Raw genomic sequence first — 21,773 nt, 5'->3', positions numbered from 1 at the left:
ATACCTGTTAAGGATTTTTAAATACTATTTCTAATCCGTGTTCTGAGAGCCTTTGTCGAGCTGCATTCCTTACGTATTCCCTCGTATTTGTATCGTTCGGCTTTGTTATCTTCATCTTCAAGGCGCCTTTAACGCTTTCAATTGCTACTTCAGTGGAGCGCCAATGAAGACAACCAGGACGAGGAGCCGCTTTGCAAACAGACGGCGATTGAATTGGTCACGAGTCTGGGCAGCCCCTTCGCCGAAACGCAGTAAAAACTTCTTCATCGATGTAGAGGGAAATGTGCAGACAAATCAAGATGAAGAGGAAACGCAATAGTCTCCATGCCCAGCTTGAAAATGTATAAAGTACACGATATAATTTTTAATTACTGATATAAAAAACTTCTCTAAATTATAATTACATTGCCTGAATAATAATGTCGAAGTTCTATAGCAATATCTAAATAGATTATATTTTATTTTACGTTCTTTTTTTATATAAAACCTAATTAAATAAAAAAAAAATGTTAGGCAGACATATTTTATATCAATCAGCCGGAAAAACTCACTAACAATACTTCTGTAAATTAAAGTATTAATAAGTGGTAGTGTAAATATAAGTATATATATTTTTATATGAGTATATAAATATATATACAATTACATGCGCATATGTATATATATATATATATAAGCATGTATATTTAGTATATATACCTATATATTTGTTTTAAAAGTATACATATACATATACAAGTATCTGCGCATATGTACATATATATACAAATAGTAGAATATATATATATATTTATATGTATATGTATACCTATGTTAATTAGCGAAAATATTTTCAATTTTCTGTTTTCCTTTTTTTTTGCAATTGTTGCAGTAAGCAGAAGTCGCATCCAAATGTAAATAAGACAGCCTACAGATCTAGGCAAGCATGTGTAATACATGGGATTAGTTTTTAGTGAACGGAGACGCAGTGGATGTACAAGTGTTTAACACTCGGTAGTTCCAGGTGTGCGATGTGCGTGGGTGACCCGACATTGAGCTGATATGTTGTCATCCCTGGGCCCTTGAATTTATCTTGGTGTTTCCCTTTTTCTCGTCCTTTCATCATATTCGGTTTATAATTGCAGTTTCGGATTCTGGTATATACAGTAGGCAGCAACAGCGTGTTATGGGGTTTAAAGAATTTTAAGGCCTTTTCCGTAGCTTCAAGGGAGTTTGGTGGTTTCTTGTATAATATAGGGGATGTTAGAAAGATTGGGAGGTGGTGTATGCGTAGGCTATCCATCAACTTCGCTCTTATAACTGCTTTTGTTTGTAAAAAAAATATCTATAATTTTGATACATATATATTTCCATATGTAACTGTGTAAACGGCTCACGAAGTCCTAATCCTTCTTGATGCGTGCCTGAAGAAAGCAGTATAGGATTCCTGCCTGAGCCATAACGTCGACAGTGCTGGCTGCCAGTGGATCCTTTTGCTTCACCTGCGTTTGGCCCGGCCTAAGCAAGGTTGGTCCAAACACCATTGCCAGATTGTGCAACGACATCTTGTTGTCTGCCTCCTTTTCGTGGACTCTACAATAAGGCATGTCAAATAAGTATATTTTTGACATCAATGTAGCTAAAAGAAACTAACCTTATTAAATGATCTAATATCGAAGTGATGGAGGCTTTGTTGGCCTGTGGCAACTCCTCAAAAACTTTGAGAAGCTCGTTGATTCGTGTGGATTCGTTGTTGTTGCTAAAGGCGCTGAATGTGTCAAAAAATCGTGGATATAGCTGATCCGTGAATAGGGCCTCGGGGAGCTCTCTTAGAAAAGTCTTCAAAATGCCAGTGACCGAATGGATGTCCACCTCGCGTAGCAACTGCTCCGCCTCATAGGCATCTGAAGAATATAAAGTAAAACGACAAATTAGTAATAAGACATGGTTACCGATCAGAGCCGTCAATTTACCAGATTCAAAGGCCTTCTTAAGCTTCGCCAAATCAGAAGCGGAACCGCTGACGCGGTAGCAGCCAACCTCCAGCATCCCACGCCGCTCTACTTCCCGAATGCAGGCGCCTATGATGAACGGAATGTCGCGTTTCTCACGTCTGAATAAACCAGAATAAACAATTATTAATTAATAATTTAAATTGCTCACAAAGTTGAATAGTATATCGAATTTATTTTAAAATCAAGATCTTCACTAGGTTCATTTCACGAAAAGAAGTGCTTTTATTTTTAATATATAGAACTATTATTTACTTTAATACTTGACTCATTTTGGCACCAAAGAGGGCTCCTGGCTTAGTGTTGCCGCGGCAGAGCTCGCCTGGAATAAAACGGAAGCTACAGCCGAGCTCTAAGGTATCACTAAGTTTAATTGACTTCGGCTGCGTCGTTTCTGTCAGCCAACTAAGACTCAACTATAGAATCAAAAGGGAATTATTATTGATGTAGAATTTAATCACAAAATTAAACTATAAACTCCTACCTTAAGTATGTGCTTGGCTCTAAGAAGTGGCCGCTCCTTGGCCTCATACAGAAGAATGCGCACATTCTGGCTGCCCTCTAATTCTAGCATAAAGCTCTCGTTCCAAAGCGGCGTTTGACTGCGACATATCATCTTGGTGGTGGCCTTGCGGAAATAGTGGCCATATGAGTCCACCTCGACGCAGATGTACAGGTCGTCCGCCTGCTCCAGTCCCTCCAATCCGTGGACACCCATGTACAGGTCTCCAACCAGCAAACTCTCATCGTTGGTGTTACGCATAAGATATGAACCCATTTCAGTTTTCATGCCCTTCTGCATGGCCACAATGAAGGCGGTAACCTCCAATGAATTAATAGTATTTGCCCCAGGCAGGTTGCACTTTTGCTAAATAAACATGTAAGTATGTACTATCTCCTTACTAAGCTGAGGTAGGTCACAGTAACTAACCTTAAGGGATGAGATTGAGTCGATCCACTGTGTCCTCTCGAAATCCGAGCTAAGAAAGAAGGTTATGGTTTTATTATTCGCCTTGTTTCCCAGGCGGAACACCAAATTGGGCGTTGCCAGCACCAGCTGTGATTCCAGATCCGCCAGCTTGCGGCGATATTTTTCGCCGGACCGGAAGCCCCCATTTCCACTGTTAGCCACCTCCATGGCCAATTGATCTCGAACGGAACGTAAATTGCGTTTAACTTGCGAAATGTTCGCTGGACTAGATTCCTTAAGCTCGATCGCCGAATCTGCTTCCTCATAAATGGATACGTCCTTTAGCGGAATGAACCACTTGAGCTCATAGTCGATACGATCGCGGCCTAATGCCTTGTACTTGGCACATGCGATGACATCATTAAAAAGAAAGAGATGCCGCAGCTTGCGATGCCCATCGACAAGTTCCACAATAAAAGAATTACGCACCATGCGTCTCAAATTCCGATTTGATTCAATTGGCAGCCGCTGATTGACCACATTGAACTGATTGAGGAACATCTGAATAATCTTTTGTGCCTGCCTTAATGGCTGGTGATCCGGATGTGCATTTGGGGTTTCGCGCAGCAAATCGTTGAAGACCAACGCATTTATTTGCACTCTCGCCACTGGTTTGTGCAATAGATCCTCGAGAGTAAGTGATTGCTCCGTTTGCAAATTGAGCACAATGGTGGAGACGATCTTTTTGAACTGGGGATTATTTGCACTGCACTTCTTCACCGTTTCTATAGCATTTTTGTAGTTGTGCAAAAAGGCACTGTATAAGTCAAACATATCCGCCAGACGACGAAACGGCTCACCGATCAGCACATCACCGCCCTCGTGAGACACAATGGTCTTTAAGTCAGATAAGAAGGCGGTATGCAGATCGTGCAGCTCATCGATTTTAAAGAAAATTGTGTTCTCCTCCTCCTCCCTGATCACAGGCTGCGAAGTTGTTAGGGTTGCGTGGATGGCCTTCTTGTACTGTATTTGGTAGAAATAGGAATTATTCATATTAGCAATATTACCACCTTATATAAATCACGTTGTAACTCCTTTGTTATACCCTTGCGAGGTTATATAAATTTAAGTAAAAGCTTACGAAGCAGTAAAGGAGAACCATATGAAGTATTTATAGTCTTGATCAATATCAACATGTATTTAATCATACGCACCCCGCAAAAGGTTTTTGGCAAATCGATAGAAATGACGGACGGACAGACGGACATGGCCAAATCGACTCGGCTATTGATCCTGATCAAGAATATATATACTTTATATGGTCGGAAACGCTTCCTTCTGCCTGATCTTGATCCTGATCAAGAATATATATACTTTATATGGTCGGAAACGCTTCCTTCTGCCTGATCCTGATCCTGATCAAGAATATATATACTTTATATGGTCGGAAACGCTTCCTTCTGTCTGTTACATACTTTTTAACGAATCTAGTATACCCTTTTACTCTACGAGTAACGGGTATAATTATTTTAGAATATTTTTAGCATTTAGCACCCCGCACCAAAAACTGTCAGTGTGGAAATTTCTCCTCTGCACTTCCAACAGCTGAGTAACGGGTATCAGATAGTCGAGAAACTCGACTACAGCGTTCTCTCTTGTTTTAGTTGTAAATTAATACAAATCGGACGACTGTATTATAGTGCTGCCATGTGAATTAATAATATTAGAATAAAATTCATAGTTTTGTTGTTTCTGATTAATTAGTTCATATTGGGTATACTCTAGTTTGTTTTTAATTATATCATTTTTGCAAGGGCATGTTTTTGCTTGTCGAAGTTTTTTTTTCATTACTAATTTTTTTGGTTAAAAACTTTTCAATTTAATAGCAAATAATATCCCGTGATTTTTATATGAAATTAAAATGTCTTGAGAAAATAACGGGTGTTTTTTTTAGAGGTATAGAACTTTAAGTTGGCATTACTGTTCAAGATGGCGACCGATTTAACAGCTGTCAAGTGATTTATTCTCAGTTTGGTTTGGCAATTCGTCATGCGTGCTTACAAAATCCAACTCGTGCAAGAATTGAAACCAAACGATCATCAAGCAAGGCGTAGATTCGTCGAATGGGCCCAAAACGAGATTGCTGTTGTTCCCGATTTTTCATAAGCCTCCAAGATCTTGTGATTTAACACCGCTAGACTACTTTTTGTGGGGCTATGTAAAGTCATTGGTCTATGCGGATAAGCCACAAACGCTAAACCATTTGGAAGACAACATTCGCCGTGTTATTGCCGATATACGGCCAAATGTTGGAAAAAGTCATTGCAAATTGGACGTCCAGATTGGACTACATCCGAGCCAGCCGTGGCGGTCATATGCCAGAAATCATATTTAAAATGTAATGCCACAAGATTATCTTTCATGTCAATAAAATTCATGTCAATCGAATAATCCATCGTTGTTTTATTGCAATTTAAAGTTCTATACCTCTAAAAAAAACACCCTATATAAGGAAGCTATAAACTTCCCACAAAACAAAATTTATAAGATCTGCATTACTCACCTGCATCATTTTGTTAAGACATTCCACGTAGATCGTTTCACTCTGAATAATTGAGCTGAGTATGGATCGTATTTTAGCACCGCGTGCATTTCCACAAACCTAGGAAAAAACGAACCACTTGGATAAGATGTGTAGTTGTAAGGGGTTTAAGTACATATAAAACGTGGTAGATGAGGTCAACATTTTCCTAATTCCAATCCAAAGGCGTTTCCACAACTAAATACAAATGATGTTAAATAACTTATTATATAGTGTCGTCGCGCCGATACAGTTAGCCAAAAATGTACAACATTGTCTTTTTGTAAGACTACGTAAACAGTAGGAACACGCCCAAACTGGCATGAATGAGACAGAGAAAGGAATACTGTGATTAATGGACAATACGGGGGAGCAACCAGGAAGAAATGATATATGAAAATCTATCACTAGAATGTGCGCAAAAAATAATTGTGGGCGTGAGTTTAAGCACAAGCGAAGGCAGAACTTAAATGGGAAACATAGACATTATATACGTTAGAAACAAGCAAAAAAAAAATGTACAGATATGCCGAAACGTATGGAAAGATGAATAGACTATACCACATTATAAAGCATCTACTGTTGGTAAATTAAATTCTACGAAGTCAATGTAAGAACCTTTGAATGATAATTATCCGTATCCGGTACTTACAAGTATCGCCGAAACTAAGTTCTGTTGGGGAAAGAAAACAGAAACGAATAATCTTCGTTAGTTCGGTGTTAGTATTAAAAGTCAGCTTTTAGAGTATTGATGGTTATACATTTCGTTAAGGTAGCGTTTTATGCTGACAGTAAATGTTTGTGGACTTTTATTAAAGTTATAAACTTTTCCTTTTTGATTTCGAACTTTTACATACATTAATGCCTTGGTTAATGAAATACATAATTCATGATTTTTGCCACACTGTTTTGTTTTTAATGGGAATAAAATCATAAAAAACGAAAAAAAATTGTAATTATTTAAAAAAATCTGGGTTTTTTGGTTCTGAAGTTCTCCGTTTTAGAGCACTGAAAAGTTTGTTGCAATAAATGGCACATGCATTATAAGCCGAGGTCTCTAATTTATTGGCGCTTGGAATGCCTAAGACTACTTGTTAGCTTTTAGATGCCTTGCATGTAGATGTATTATGATCGAGGGTAGGTGGTTATGTACAACGACAAAATGACAAAAATAAATAAGTTTGCTTGGGCACTAAGTAACCGGATAACGAACCACAGAGGACTGCAGCAGGGGCGGTCTTCAGTGAACTGACAACGAACCTTGCGAATTGCTCCCGGGGTAGTTTGTGTTGTGGTTTGATCGTCGTGCGAAATCGTGCGCAATATGGGCGGACCCTCGTACTCCCCGTCACTGTCTAGCGAACTGGATCGCGTCTCATTGCTTTGCCTTTAAAATGAATAAGCAAAATGTAAAGATCAATAATTTGAGTGATTAAATTTATCGGAATCTTAAGCTTACTGTAGAAAGTAGTCGATGTTGACGTAGTTTGAGGTCCTGCCTGGAGATTCGGGATCCGCTACATTAGCCAAAGGTAACATGCTGCTGCCAGGCGTCGACAAATCATCGCGACTGGATGAGGATCCGGTGCGTCCGGGCTTGATAAACACGTATTCTCCGTCGCCGTTGTCTAGCGGTACGCTATCATAATACGGCTCATTGTCCGCTGAAGCTCCGCCTGCTGGCACCGACTGCTGGTTTGCAACCGCCTTTGCACTTTCCGAACTAAGCGAAGATACGCTTTCGTAGCTTTTGATCTGCTTGGAAAAAAACTGGCTATTATAAGATTACTTATAAACAGAGAAATCAATTCCGTGGTGTCCCACACAGTAAGTTACCAAAATGAGATAGCTTTGGAAAAAATATTTCTTACAGCCTACTTAAAGTCTTAAGACCTGCTAAAAAATCTTAACTTACCACCTCCGATATGCCTTGTGATGTCAGAGACTCCTTGGACCCTACACTACGCTGGTTGGCACCCGATTCTCGCGATTCCGTTCCATTGTCCGCATCGCTAGCCTGCAGGCAGGTGCGCGATCTCCTTTCCAGGCTGCTAGTGGAGCTGCTGTCCGCCATTGCCAGCTTTCCGGTTTTACTTAAACTACCTGTTGGCGAGGCACCAACTCCAGTTCTTCCAGGAGTCAATGATCGCCCGGGCGTGGAGGCAGTGCGTCCTAGGCTACCACCGCCAGAAGGCGAGGAGTCGTTCCTCCTTGTCTGTTCCAGGCTGTCTGTCTTGCTTACCATCTTGCGACCGAGCTCTTCCATTAATTCCGGATTATTTACGTTCACAAATTTAGAAAGCTCCGGTGTGGTTTTTCGATTTGCCGAGTACTTGGAATCCAAATTATCAGATGACTTTTGACGCAATATATCAGACGGCTTAATGTTCCGCTCCAGCGAATTGCCCATACTGTCGAAGGCGAGATTGCCGCTTGAACTGCTCGGCATCGTGTTGATCAGATATGTTTCCCTTTTGGGTGAAGACGACAGCTGCTGGCTGGGAATGGTAGGGGGCTCAACTCGCCGAATGTTCTTCGGCGGAGGTCTGGCAAAAGAAGAAGAAAGTGACATTAGTAGGAAAACTATGCAATTATAAGAATTAAGATTTTACTTTTAACTTGGCAGGATATGTTTATTTTACTTAGTTCTCTCACCTGGGTGGCATTTTCTTTTTCGCCTCTACGTGGGCAGCGTACGAAGTGAGCGATGGCGAAAGCGGTGGAGCGGTGGCTTCCGAATATCGAGAAAATGTAGATGGTGGCGTAGGTTGTTGCTGCGGTTCACTAGTCCCCGATGACGAGGTAGTTCCATCATCGCCTTCCTTGTCTTTGGCCTCTTTGACCTGAATGACGGTAACGTATTGGGACGTCGATTTGCGCAGCGGCTTGTCGGTATCGCCATCGTTTCCTAAACGCCCTCCTGCCACGTTATCCGGCTGGGCTTTAATAGATGCCGCCAATTCCGTGATGCACTGCTGGAGGGCTCCATTGGTGTCCCCACTACTACTTTCCTTGCCTATGTCTTCCCGCTTCAAATTTAACTCTTCTGTTCGTTTGCCGTCCGCCGTGGTCGTGGTGGAGGGCAGAGGTCCGCTCACCACTTCCGATCCTAAACAATTCCCACCTATGACGGCATTTGGGTGTGTTGTGTATTTGTTGTCCGGCTTGAGCGACAGGCGATCCTTGTCCTTGGCGCCAGTTGAAGAAGAAGATTCGCGCAAATTTAAACTAGATTTCTGTGTATAAATAAAAGAGAAAGTGACCAAGTCAGTGAATTAGTAACCTTTAAACCAATCATAACCGATTTTAGTTAACTTAATTAGGGAGAGTGAACCTTAATGTATTTGCATCGTAGAAAAGATAAATACAGAAATAAGAAATAAGGTATGCGGTGGTCTGTTTTTTAGTATGCGAGAATTGACAGTAGGTTTAGATATATTTATTTCCTCTTAAAGGTGAATATTCCATTATTAGGATTCCATTATTAGATTTTGGGCAGTTTCCTCTGTCTGGTGGTAATATGGTGGTGAACAAATATATTCCCATAAAATAGCACAAACTCTTTTATAACTACATTATTTTACAATATAAAGTAAAACAAAATATTAGGATTGGTTAAAAACTAAAAAAAAAAGTAAAACGAAATATTAGGATTGGTTAAAAAGTATTTAATTGGTAGAAGAGGTCATATCCTATCTTGATCAGGATCACTAGCCCAGTTTATGTGGGCTATATCTTGCCACGCCTACTTAACCGCCCAAAATTGTCACGACTAACCTTTTTTTAATTTTGTAATTTGTAACTTTTTCTTATTTGTTTTACCAAAATTACAACACATTTTTCAAAAGTGTAGGCGTGTATACTCTTCATATGGTCGGAAACGCTTTCCTCTACCTGTTACGTATTTTTTAAGGAATATAGTAAAATCTTTTACTTTACGAGTAACGAGTATAAAACTACACGGGTGAGCAGCAGAAACAAACGGATAACGGAACAAAAAAAATTAATAAGTGAAGAATGCAGAGGCCAGACTAGGCGCTAATTGCCAAGAAGTGAAAAATGTCCAAACAAAAACTTTCTGGTTACCGATGTCGACATCCAAGTGGGTGCTGACTTAAATGAGAGTGAAGAAAGCGTGCCCCAGTGGAACTAAAAGGCCAAAAAGGTTGAGAGTTAGAGATAAAAGTGGAAACTCCCTTTTTTGCTGCTATCGCTCAACTCTTTGATTACAAGATTGTATATACACTTAAAGATAAATGAGACCTAAAGATATAACATAGGCACGGATTCTATGTGTATACGCGTTGTTTTATAGAATGTTGCGATAAGTATTTTATTGATTTCGACTTGTCATAATACTAATAAAATTGTTGTGTTTTAATTTTATTATGTTGAATATATGTTATTGGCAGTAGAGATGTCGTTCTCAACCAATTACTTTTACGCACCCCTCTGGACCATAATTTAAACTTCTCTTTAAAAGAAGCCATGCTTAAAAATCAGCGCCACTTTGTTGAGCTATTATTCCTTTGGTGTAGCTTAGAAATTGAGTTTACAGATTTAGTGAAATTTGCTGTGTAAAAGGAAATATAGGGGTAAACATTAACGTAGTGACTATGACTGGGCGATAGGATTTCTATCAACTGCAAATACGTAAAAAAAAAACACACACTTGCGCGAAAATGAAAAACGAAATGCCGAGCTCTAAGAACGTACAAAAATTATTAATAGTTTACGTAATTGGTTCTTATTGTTTGCCCTTGGTTTTTTATTTTGGCTATTCAACAGGCGGCTTTTTGTAACACAAATATAATTGGAACTCTTTCTTTAACTATATTCACAGTTATTTATATATTTTATGTATATTATGAATGACGCGTATCCGTCCGTTTGTCCCGGCACTGATATTCACCCCAAAACTATACTGACGACAATATCTGTGGCGACGCCAGCACCAACGCTAAAAACCTTAAAAAAAATAAAACGCACACACCCGACAATCCCGCGTTCTGTAAAAAAAAACTGCTGGTGTGGGTAGATAAGGGGCCACCATTTGAGATATCGAAACGAGTGCTATAAGTGGTAGAGCCCATGGACAAAGCACACGTAACCGCAACTTTTCTAACTAAGCAGATCAAATATTGTACTCTAATGTTTAAAAGAGTTATAATTTATACACAGAACAAGTTGGAGTCATTTCTAAACTAATTAAAAATGCGACATTTAAGGTCAATCTAGATTTGACCACATATTTTCTTATAGTATTTCCTACAGTTCGCGTTATCAAAGTTTTACCGTACCTACAAAGGTTGCAGGAAAGGGTCTGATCAGTCTGACAACTTTGATTTAATTACTCAACGATCAAAACCCCTCGAGGTTATAGAACTCAGAGTAAAAACAAGAGAGAACGCTATAGTCGAGTTCCCCGACTATCTGATACCCGTTACTCAGCTGGTGGAAGTGCGAAGGAGAGTCTTAAACACTGTCAGTTTTTGGCAATTTGTGGGCGTTAGGGTGGGCGTGGCAAAAAGTTTTTTGGCAAATCGATAGAAATTTAAAAGACCAATATAAAAATGAAAAAATATCAAAACATTTTTCAAAAGTGTGGGCGTGGCAACATGAACTTGCGCTGCGTCTATGTCCCTGAAGTCTGTATGCTTAATCTCAACTTTCTAGCTTTTGTAGTTCCTGGGATCTCGACGTTCATACGGACAGACAGACGGACAGACGGACGGACAGACGGACATGGCCAGATCGACTCGGCTATTGATCCTGATCAAGAATATATATACTTTATATGGTCGGAAACGCTTCCTTCTGCCTGTTACATACTTTTCAACGAATCTAGTATACCCTTTTACTCTACGAGTAACGGGTATAAAAATCAAAATATTTTTCTAACGTATCGGCGTTAGAGTGGGCTTTTGTAGTTTCTAAAATCTCGACTTTCATACGAACGGACGGACAGGCGGACATGGCCAGATCGACACGGCTAGTAATCCCAATGAAGAATATATATATACTTCATCGGCTCGGAAAAGCTTCCTTCTACCAGTTACATACTTTTTCAGAGAATGTAGTATACACATTTACTCTACGAGTAGCGGGTATTAAAATAATAATCTTTTGTGGTTGTCTGATAATAATGAGTGATACACCAATAAAAAGTTGCCGCAGAACTAAAATTGCATCACATTTTGCACGTTTTACAAACATTTTTCTCTAAACATCCAATATTTTCCTACCAAGGAATAATTATTCTTGGTGACTAAAATGTTTAGTGTCGATTTTATGGTTGCACTAGCTTTTATCTTCATTAAAACGTATTTCGTTTTATTTAATAGTACTTAAATATTTCATTATATAAAATAAGTTTTAGTCGATATATATATACTTACAAATTCCTCGTCTACGTTGGTGTTGTTTTCTTCTGGTGGAGCTCCATTGATGCGGCTGCTGCTGGCACAACTACCGCTCGCAGCCTCAAAGAGTGCCTTTGGATCACCGCCAGAAGCGCGATACCTTTCCACGTCGGACAGCAGACGCTCTAGATACTCCACATAAAGTGTCTCCTGCTCAAGCTCCTTGCTTAGCTCAATGATTCGCACCTTGTGTCGCTCGAGACTAGCCCGAACATCCTGTTCCCAGGCATCGGATAGAGAGCTTTGTGGAAATCGCTGCATCCACAGACGTTGGAAGTCATCGAAAACGCTCATGGTGGCCCAAGCTTCTTCGGGTGCTTGCTTTTATCTTAACCGTTTTCTTTATTAATTCTAAAGATGATGATGATTATTCAAGATGATGACGCAGAGAGGGTGGGTTGCCTTTTATGTAACAACAAGCACCAGTTGTGCGTTGTCGCCTTTATCCCCTGCAAAAAATTGTGTGTGATTCGTAAATGTGTCTATTGAAATCTCAAATATCCTTTCAGATAAGCAGCACATACAACCACAGGAGGAGTACCTCTATGAGTGTGCCTTTAAGGGGCATTTGTGGAAAACTTCAGTCTGTTGGGAATCCTGGATTCTAGAGCATTTAATATAATTAAGCTACCATGAAAACCGCGTGTGAAGCAACCCATATTGGTTTAAGTATTAAACAAGTATCGAAAATGCATTACAATAAGTTCATTTCTCTGACTTTCTTATGAATATTTAATGTGTTTTATGAACCTTAAATTATTTGCAATCCTCTTTTAAAAAGGAAAGGAGAGCTTTAGTTTGTATCGCATATAATATTGGTCGAACCCTACCCTGAACTGTGATTCTTTGTACCCGATACTCGTAAATCAAAAAGGGTATACAAGATTCATTCCCATATCCATAGTACTATCTGAGTAAGGGATATCTGACAGTCAAAGAATTCTAATATAACGTTCTCTTGGTATTGAAATGTTTGATGTTATTAGTTTTAAATATTCTAGGCATAAACCTTTTGATTTAACATGAAACCCAAAACGTATGTATTTAACATGGGAAGGACAGTTAGGAAAATTCTTAGCCGCCTTTAGAAATATACTTAAAAAATATGTTTAAACATAAAAACCAATTTTAATTTAAAAAAATGTATAGGTTTGAGAATCAAAAATGTGAGATTTAAATTAATATCCGGAAAGGAAGTTACCGCTTCCTAGTTTGGGGAAGAATAAAAACAACGCTGTTAAACAATTTTAACAATTTATTGCACTTGCACTTGCTTCTTTATTTTATTTTTTTTGTTGTGCAAATTGGCCAATGCACTTGTAATACTGTTGCTTTTCTGATTCCATTATTTTTATGCCAAAATTGTTTTTTCCTGAATATTTTATTGTTTGCAAGTTCAGTCACAATGACTTTGGGAGATTTTCTCGGTTTTTGTTTTTAATTAAAACTCAAACTAAAGCGTAACACACACACACATAAAATGCACTCACGCACACAAAAGAGAGGGGGATCCCTTCGATAATTGTTGTATTTGCTTTGTGGGTAATTCCTAACCTACTCCTCTTACACTTTGTTTCTTTTGTCTTTTCTCTTTCAAGAAACAAAATCAGTGGGCGTTGCAGCCACCAAAAAAGCAATTAACACATGTTCCACTTAAAAAAAGTTGTGCTTTAACACACTCAAACTTGTCCAATTGTTTTCTATCCCGTTTTACATAAAATTAAATTTTGCTTAAAACCAATTTGGGTACACATAACTATATTTAATTTACTTTAAGCGAACACACAAATACATTTGCATATGTACAGCATAAGCGCGTTTTTGCATTGGTGTGCGTAAAACTCGGCTTTGCCTTTTCGTTTAGAACTTCTTGTTTTCCCAGTCACCACTTACGTTTCATTTTCGAACACGGCTTTCATTCACCAGTCGCACGATTTACTTTCACATTGATTAGACTTTAACAAGTAGACAATACAGAATTATATTCCCAGATTTCCAGCCGAGCGGATTTTACATCAAAATATCGCTTATCGATTGTATGTGGATATTGGAGGTGGACTAGCCACTATCGCTTCTATCGATGTGTGCTATGAAAAATACTAAAACAGCAGCCATATATGAACACCAAAACAGAATATTTATAATTTGAATGAACAAAATATTTGTTAAATAATAATTAGTTTATTTTAGCTTTTGTATTTTAATAATCTTGAAAGTAATTGCTTGTACAAATACCAATGAAAGACAAGCTGCTTATATACTGAATGACGTTTCCAGAATACTATACATGATTTTTAAGTACCCAATTTAAAAAGGAATCTTATTTAATTACACTACAAAGTACAAGTCTAGCAGACTTTCTATTGAGATATGTAATTGGTAATTTATATAAATTAGTTCTCATACACGGTTTCCCATATTTTGCGTTTTTCATTTTACGTTTTACAATTAAATCGCTACTTGTAATTTTAGACCACACATTCTACTTCGACGTTTTACAGTTTTTGATATGGATTTTTAACAGCTGACATTAAGACGATGGACTCTTGTCTTATCTTAAATTGAAGCAGATTATTGAGCTTCTATCGTTCGTCGCATTATTTTCGCTTCCTTGGCCTCTTTTTTTTTAGAAACTTCTGGATATTGTTGGGCAGCCGCTTTGACTCCATAGACTCCTTGTCCGAGTCTTGCAGCCACCAGTAGCTTCTAAATTCATATGCTTGTTTGCTGCCAACTTTGGACAAACAATACCACACCTCAGCTGGGCAATTATCTTTCGTTATCTAAGCTCATTTTCCTCGCGCTCACTCTATTTTCTACTCTCGCGCTTGCACACTTGGCTTAGCGTTCTGCTTTCGCTCTACACCTTTCGCAAACTATGTATGCGAGCTTCTGTCGTCCCTCGCATTTATTTCGCTTCTTTGGCCTCATATTTTTAAGAAACTTCCGGATATTGTTGGACAGCTGCATTGAATGCGTAGACTCCTTGTCGGGTCTCGCAGCCGCCAGCAGTTCCTAAATTCATTTGTTTGTTTTGCTGCTAGAGCTGGAAGAAAAATCGGCGATGTATTGATACATCGATGTTTTTTTACGAAATCTGAAACATCGGTATTTTCAACCATCGATGTTCGATGTTTACGTTTTACCCATAACAATAAGATCATATTAACAATCTTATTTGTGTGTATTTGCACCATGTATTTAATTATTTAATCATATTTAATCATATGCACCCCGCACACCATACCGCGCACCCCGCACCACTCACCCGCACCCCAGGGTTGATAAAAAATATTCCGTTTTTTTTCGAATAATAATAATAACAATTATTTTAGAATATTTAATCTCAGGAACTACAAAAGCTAGAAAGCATACAGACCCCAGAGACATAGACGCAGCGCAAGTTTGTCGATTCGTGTTGCCACGCCCACTCTAACGCCCACAAACCGCCCAAAACTGACACGCACACACTTTTGAAAAATGTTTGGATATTTTTTCATTTTTGTTTTGGTCTTGTAAATTTCTATCGTTTTGCCAAAAAACTTTTTACCACGCCCACTCTAACGCCCAAAAACGATAGTATTCGTTAATTCCTGTAGTATTATTCGTGCTAGTCTTGGTCACGTTATCGTTTATTATAATTCAAAACTTATATCCATTATGTTTACAAATAATTGCCAACTTGTTTTGGATTAATTTTAATTAGATGTATTTAATCATATTTAATCATATGCACCCCGCACATCGCACACCACACCCCACAACCCTCACCACGGGGTTGATAAAAAATAATCCGTTTTTTTCGAATAATAATAATACAAATTATTTTAGATTAATATTTAATCATATGCACCCCGCACCCCGGGGTTGATAAAAAATAATCCGTTTTTTTTTCGAATAATAATAATAAAAATTATTTTAGAATAATATTTTTAGCATTTAGCACCCCGCACCAAAAACTGTTAGTGTGGAAATTTCTCCTTTGCACTTCCACCAGCTGAGTAACGGGTATCAGATAGTCGAGAAACTCGACAAGAGCGTTCTCTCTTGTTTTATTTTATTTTCATCCTCGATGCACTTGGATATAAGGTTTCTCAGGATGTCAAGTTTCTTCACACGATTAGTTAAATTAGTGTTGGGGTCGTCAGAAGACCTTGCTTGTGGAAATGAATGCGTATCTATGGCGGTGGGGGAGTCCTCTGCGATTACTCTGGGCTTGAAATAAGCTCTGGCAGCTAGGCTAGTTGCCAGTGGGCTTTCCCGTCTGGGAATAGTCCATTTATTCGGCGAGTCCTGGTCTTCGCGTGTTTTCCTTTCCTTGGCATTTTACCAAGTGTTTAGCGGCCACGTTCTTAGCCTTGTTTAGTAATTGCGGCTTTAAATTGCCTTTTTTGGATGGCCGCGTCATGAATGGATTTTCAGGGTTTGTCGACCGTCGACATCTTGTTATAAGTGCAGAAGGTTTGCGCCACTCTCGCCTTGGGGCATCTTGGCGAGTGTTTGCGGGAGATTGACTAAGAAAAGCTTTACCGGTGGCGTCGAGGCGTCGCAAGCAGGGGCAAAATTCAAAACAGTTTAGTTATCGGTGGTATTTTGGGAAACAGCTGGACTCGTTTTGGAGAAAAAAGATAAACTCACGTGTCGGTTTATTATTATGAATTGAGATAATTCCGGAGGCAGTTGGACTCGCTTTGGAAAACGAAGATATCAGGACATCAGCGACGGCAACGCGCCAGTTTGCCAGGGCTGGATTTTAAAAAAGAAAACAAAGGTACCAGGACATCAGAAGCAGCATAATGCCAGTTGGCCAGGAATGAAATTTGAGAAGAAATTAATAAAAATGTGGAGAAATTAATACTAATAATTATCTTCCTCTTTCAGGGTCTAGTGTTGGTATGTCTCTGTAACAATTATTCAACGAGCAGGACTGCGCGCAGGCATCAGTTGGCACAGTTGCGAATCGTCATTTCTGTGGTCTTCATCACGCGGAAGGAGAGCGCATCGGCGGTATTTCCGGAAACAGCTGGAATAGCTTTGGAAGAACAGAGATACCAGGACAAAGGCGACGGCAGAGCGCCAGTTGGCCAGGAATGAGATTTTAGAAGAGCCATCTGTGGAGAAGATAGAACTAATCCTTGTCTCTTTCCTTTCCTTTCAGGGTATATCGTCGGTGTGTCGCTGTAAGGATTATTCATGTCTCTTTTGCTACTAATTTGGCCGGTTTGCTTACAAATATTTGAGTTTCAAAATTTTTATAATTTAATATCAGCAGAAAAAGCTGACAAAAATGTTAAAATGTTTTTTTGGAGCAGAAAATGGTCGCGTAAAAAGAGGCTGCATCTCATAAGGTTCTTACATGACCGCAAACGCAAAACGGTAGTAAAGGGAAGACAGACATAAATAAATTAATCTTATTTTCAATTAATTGGCATTTTTGATACCATCATCAAAATTTGCTAAAAGTGGCAAAAAGTTATAACTTCCTTTTTTGAAAACAGATGTATAGGAAATTTTGTTCCATTCCACTTTTGGACAACTATTTTATTGCTATCGGAAAATACGAAATATTTTGTATTAAAAATATAACCAATAATAAGTTGTCAAAAACCTGATTATTTCCATCGGCGTTTTCCCCATAACACGGCCACAAACGGTGGCAAAGCTAAAATAAAGAACATTTTGCACTGCCAATAAACATAGCTAACTATCCCCATTACTACTTTTATTAAAAAAAAATATATACAATTTTAACATATTCCCGCATTTTTGATAACAGTATCAAAATCTGGGAAAAATGGCAAAAAATGATAACTTCCCTTTTTGAACACAGATGGATAGGGAATTTTGTTACGAATGCAACGAGGTATGGCATTCCACTTTTCGACAACTATTTTTATTTCTATCGAGAAATTACTGATTATTTTCTATACAAAAAAACAAGAGAGAACGCTGTAGTCAAATTTCTCGACTATCTGATACCCGTTGCTCAGCTGGTGGAAGTGCAAAGGAGAAATTTTCACACTGACAGTTTTTGGTGCGGGGTGCTAAATGCTAAAAATATTATTCTAAAATAATTTTTATTATTATTATTCGAAAAAAACGGATTATTTTTTATCAACCCCTGGGTGCGGGATGCGGGCTTAATAATGCTGTGATCAAAATACTGATAATTATTTACGCAAAAAAACAGAAAATCGATTTTCGCCAAATTGCAATATTTACGATTGGTAATTTCGGTATAACTTGGCTAAAAGTGATTAAAAAATTAAAATAATTAAATTTTTGTACTCCTAATAACCAATTCTAACCAACCAAATCACTTTTTGACCGACTCTGTTAAAAAAATGTTAGGCCAAATTGTCGCATTTTTTTGTAAGGGGTAACCACATCAGAAACTGCAAAAAATGTGAAAAAAATTTTTTTTTTTTTGAAAACACAGTTCGATTGGAAATTTAATTACGAACTCAACGAGGTATGACATTCCATATTATTTTTATTTATTTGTGCTTTATCCCTTATATATATATGTACATTTCATTAAAGCTAATGGTATAATTAGGTATTTACAGTGTTTAGCTAAGGCTTTCATCTGAAATATTTATTAATTATGTCTAGTTGACCTGTTTTAGTTTTTTGTATAACAATATTAATTATTTATTAAGGAAAACAAGGGAGAAGAAAACCTTAATTGACTTACAACTAACTTAAAAACTAAGACTTGAAACAAAGATTGTTAATATTGTATTTTTTTTTGTTGAACTTTTGTACACCTGCTTTTATATGTAGGTACTTAGTGTTTGTGTAATAAGGTAAGTTCATTATTAATTTTAACAGCTTGTTTTGGCATATTTGAAGTTTTTTGATATGAGTTTGAGCACATCTACCCCAAACAGGTGACCCATACATTAATATTGGATTAAAAATTGTTTTAAAAATTATGATCTTATTGGATATTGATAATTTAGATTTACGATTTATTAGAGGATACAGTGTGCAAATAATTTTATTAACTTTCATAATTGTGTTGTTGATGTGGTATTTAAATGTTAGTTTTTTATCAAAAATTATACCCAAATATCGAATGTTGTCAACCCATTGTATTGGAGAGTCTAGTATTCGCAACTGTCTATCAGGAAGATAACGAGGTTTCCTTCTTTTTGTAAAAAATATAGCATTCGTTTTATTAGGGTTAATTTTAATTTTCCATTTTTTGTAATATATGTCTAATTCATTTAAGTAACTCTGCATGGATTGATTTATCTCGCTGTACGAGAAACCAGCACTGTAGACAGCGGCGTCGTCAGCAAACAGTGAAAGTACACAGTTTGTAGCTTGTGGAATATCGTGTGTAAAAATATTAAACAATGTAGGTCCTAAGACAGAACCCTGTGGCACACCTGCATTTAAAATTCGTCTAGCAGATTGACTACTGTCCAAATTAACGCTAAAGTATCGATGTGTCAAAAAATTTTGAACTATTTTAATGAGGTATATGGGAGTTCCAATCATCTTTAGTTTGTGCAACAGTCCGTCATGCCATACAGTATCAAATGCAGCCTCAATATCAAGTGTAACCAGCCCTACAGATTGTTTGGATTGGATACTTTCTTTAATATAATTTCTTAGTTTTAAGGTCGGCAGTATGGTATTTAGACCATTTCTAAAACCATACTGTACCGTTGGTAGTGTGTTGTGTATGTCCAAAAATTTCACCAATCTCAATTTAATTAATTTTTCCAGAATCTTGGACAATCCGCTTAATAGGCTTATTGGTCGGTAGCTTTCAGGGTTATCAGGAGGTTTTCCTGGTTTGAGAATTGGAACTATTTTTGCTATCTTCCAATCCCGTGGGAAATAGCCTGCCTGAAGACAGTGATTGGCAATGTTAACAATATGATTAATGGCGCTTGTAGGAAGGTTTTTCAAGGATATATTAGGTATTCCATCAATTCCAGGAGATTTTCTAGTATGGAGAGCTTTTACAATTGAAAAAACCTCTGGATAAGTGACTCTACAAATTTCTGCGATGTTGTTTGGGGTTTCAGCTATAGATTGTAAAGATATTTTGACTTGGTCAATTGTATTTTGGTTTGAATATGAATGTGTCAGATTATGCTTCAGTTGAAAGACATCAGCAAGAATATTCGCTTTTTCTTTTCCAGAAGCGTATATTTCATCAGCTTTACTTAGACACGGAACAATTTGTTTTCTTTTTTTAATTGCTTTGGTTATATTCCAAAAGGGTTTGCTGCATTTATCCAGCTTTTGAAGTTTATTGTTCCATTTTGCATTATTATAAATGAAAAGCTCTTTTCGTATGATGTAATTTAAATGATCACATCTTGATTTTAATAATGGATGACGTGACCTAAACCATTGTCTTTGGATAATATTTCTTGTTTTAAATAATTCAGTTATATGTCAGTTATTCAGTTATTGTCGCATTTTTTTGTAAGGGGTAACATCATCAAAAATTGCAAAAAAAAAGTGAAAAAAATTTAATTTTTTTTGAAAAGACAGTTCGGTTGGAAATTTAATTACGAACTCAACAAGGTATGACACTCCATATTTGGACCAATATTTCGAATGTTCTGATCAAAATACTCATATTTATAATCGCAGAAACAAAATTTTCGGCAACAATTCAAAAATCATCATCAAAAATTGCAAAAAAATTTGAAAAAAAATTTAATTTTTTTGAAAACACAGTTCGATTGGAAATTTAATTACGAACTCAACGAGGTATGACATTCCATATTTGGACCAGCATTTCGAATGCTGTGATCAAAATACTGATAATTACTTACGAAAAAAAAAGAAAATCGATTTTCGCCAAAATTGCAATATTTACGATTGGTAATTTCGGTATAACTTGGCTAAAAGTGGTTAGAAAGTTAAAAGAATTACATTTTTGTACTCCTAATTACCAATTCTAACCAACAAAATCAATTTTTAACCGACTCTGTTAAAATAATTTTTGGCCAAATTTTCGCAGTTTTTGCAAAAAATGTATATATATGAATAACTTTAATTTTATATTAATCAATAATATGTACGTTTATAATTAAATATGTATTGAGAATAAATATGTAAGCCCGTATCAAAGCGCCGCACGTGAACATGAAAACATAATTTAATAAACTAGCTCCTAGTGTGGAACATACCAGGTCAGGTCCATGATGCACTGCATCCAGAATGAGGACAGGATACCAATATGGCCTCAGGAACCACTATCGCACACACCGACACACAAACTACTACTTTTCCTATCACATCATAACTTCCGGTCAACTGATTTATGTCCTGTCATAGCGCCTATCCCATGAGGATTGAGTCAGAACTGATTGGGAATTATAAGTATTGGTGGACGAAATGTTGTTTACTTACATTAACTATGTAAATTAAGTAAGTTACAATGTATACAAAATAACTTTTGATATGTTTAATGTTTTGCGTTGAATGTTACCTATGTTTCAATGTTACAAGTTTATTGTTGCACAGTCAATGTTGCAAATTCAATGTTGCACATTCAATGTTGCATATTCAATGTTGCAAATTCAATGATGCATATTCAATGTTGCAAATTTAATGTTGCGTGTTTAATGTTGCCAAACCGCAGCAGTTCATTCAAATTTAAATAAATCGAAACATTTTGTGTAACTACTCAGTTAGTGGGATTACGAGGGAGAAATTGAACTATTTTATTTTCAAATATTCTGAGCTGCGAATGTGCTACTAGAATCTTTATGCTTTATCTCAAATCGCTAGCTTTTATATTTCAAAGACCACATCCAGCCATGATTTGTTTTGCACTGTGCAGGTATTTTTTGGTGGCTTCGCTCCTGCTCGCACAAAGTGGAGAGCGG

The 21,773-nt window shown here is 37.4% G+C and overlaps 1 protein-coding gene across 6 annotated transcripts; it reads right to left on the bottom strand.

Annotated features, from left to right (window-relative positions):
- Positions 1 to 4: 4 nt before the first annotated feature.
- On the bottom strand, positions 5 to 21,212 carry LOC120455198 (active breakpoint cluster region-related protein). 6 transcript variants are annotated; one of them, XM_039641143.2, is made up of 15 exons: positions 21,072 to 21,212; positions 11,884 to 12,356; positions 8,141 to 8,721; positions 7,401 to 8,031; positions 6,945 to 7,243; positions 6,746 to 6,872; positions 6,138 to 6,158; positions 5,468 to 5,566; positions 2,923 to 3,927; positions 2,476 to 2,859; positions 2,247 to 2,407; positions 1,953 to 2,092; positions 1,634 to 1,883; positions 809 to 1,572; positions 5 to 332 (listed from the first exon to the last, which is right to left on the bottom strand). In XM_039641143.2, exons 2-14 carry the CDS (start codon positions 12,199 to 12,201, stop codon positions 1,383 to 1,385), a joined length of 4,206 nt encoding a protein of 1,401 aa, XP_039497077.1. In that variant the 5' UTR covers positions 12,202 to 12,356; positions 21,072 to 21,212; the 3' UTR covers positions 5 to 332; positions 809 to 1,382. The 6 variants fall into 6 exon arrangements, with proteins under 6 accessions (XP_039497077.1, XP_039497076.1, XP_039497078.1 ...); XM_039641142.1 differs by lacking the exon at positions 21,072 to 21,212 and adding an exon at positions 13,801 to 13,956; XM_039641144.1 differs by lacking the exon at positions 21,072 to 21,212 and adding an exon at positions 13,801 to 13,956 and having other exon boundaries at positions 6,945 to 7,240.
- Between the last annotated feature and the right edge of the window lie 561 nt (positions 21,213 to 21,773).

This window comes from Drosophila santomea, chromosome X (genome assembly GCF_016746245.2).
Source record: "Drosophila santomea strain STO CAGO 1482 chromosome X, Prin_Dsan_1.1, whole genome shotgun sequence".
NCBI lineage: Eukaryota > Metazoa > Arthropoda > Insecta > Diptera > Drosophilidae > Drosophila > Drosophila santomea.
Note: the sequence above shows the minus strand (reverse complement) of the source record. Positions and strands in the feature narration are given on the sequence as shown.

Bases quoted from the DNA above. Each gene is read 5' to 3' on its own strand.
- LOC120455198 (XM_039641143.2), bottom strand. From the start codon at position 12,201: ATGAGCGTTTTCGATGACTTCCAACGTCTGTGGATGCAGCGATTTCCA. The intron at 8,032-8,140 runs GTGAGAGAACTA...TTCTTTTGCCAG, and splicing joins AAAAAGAAAATGCCACCCAG to ACCTCCGCCGAAGAACATTC. The intron at 5,567-6,137 runs GTAAGTACCGGA...GTTTTTTCCTAG, and splicing joins ACTTAGTTTCGGCGATACTT to GTTTGTGGAAATGCACGCGG.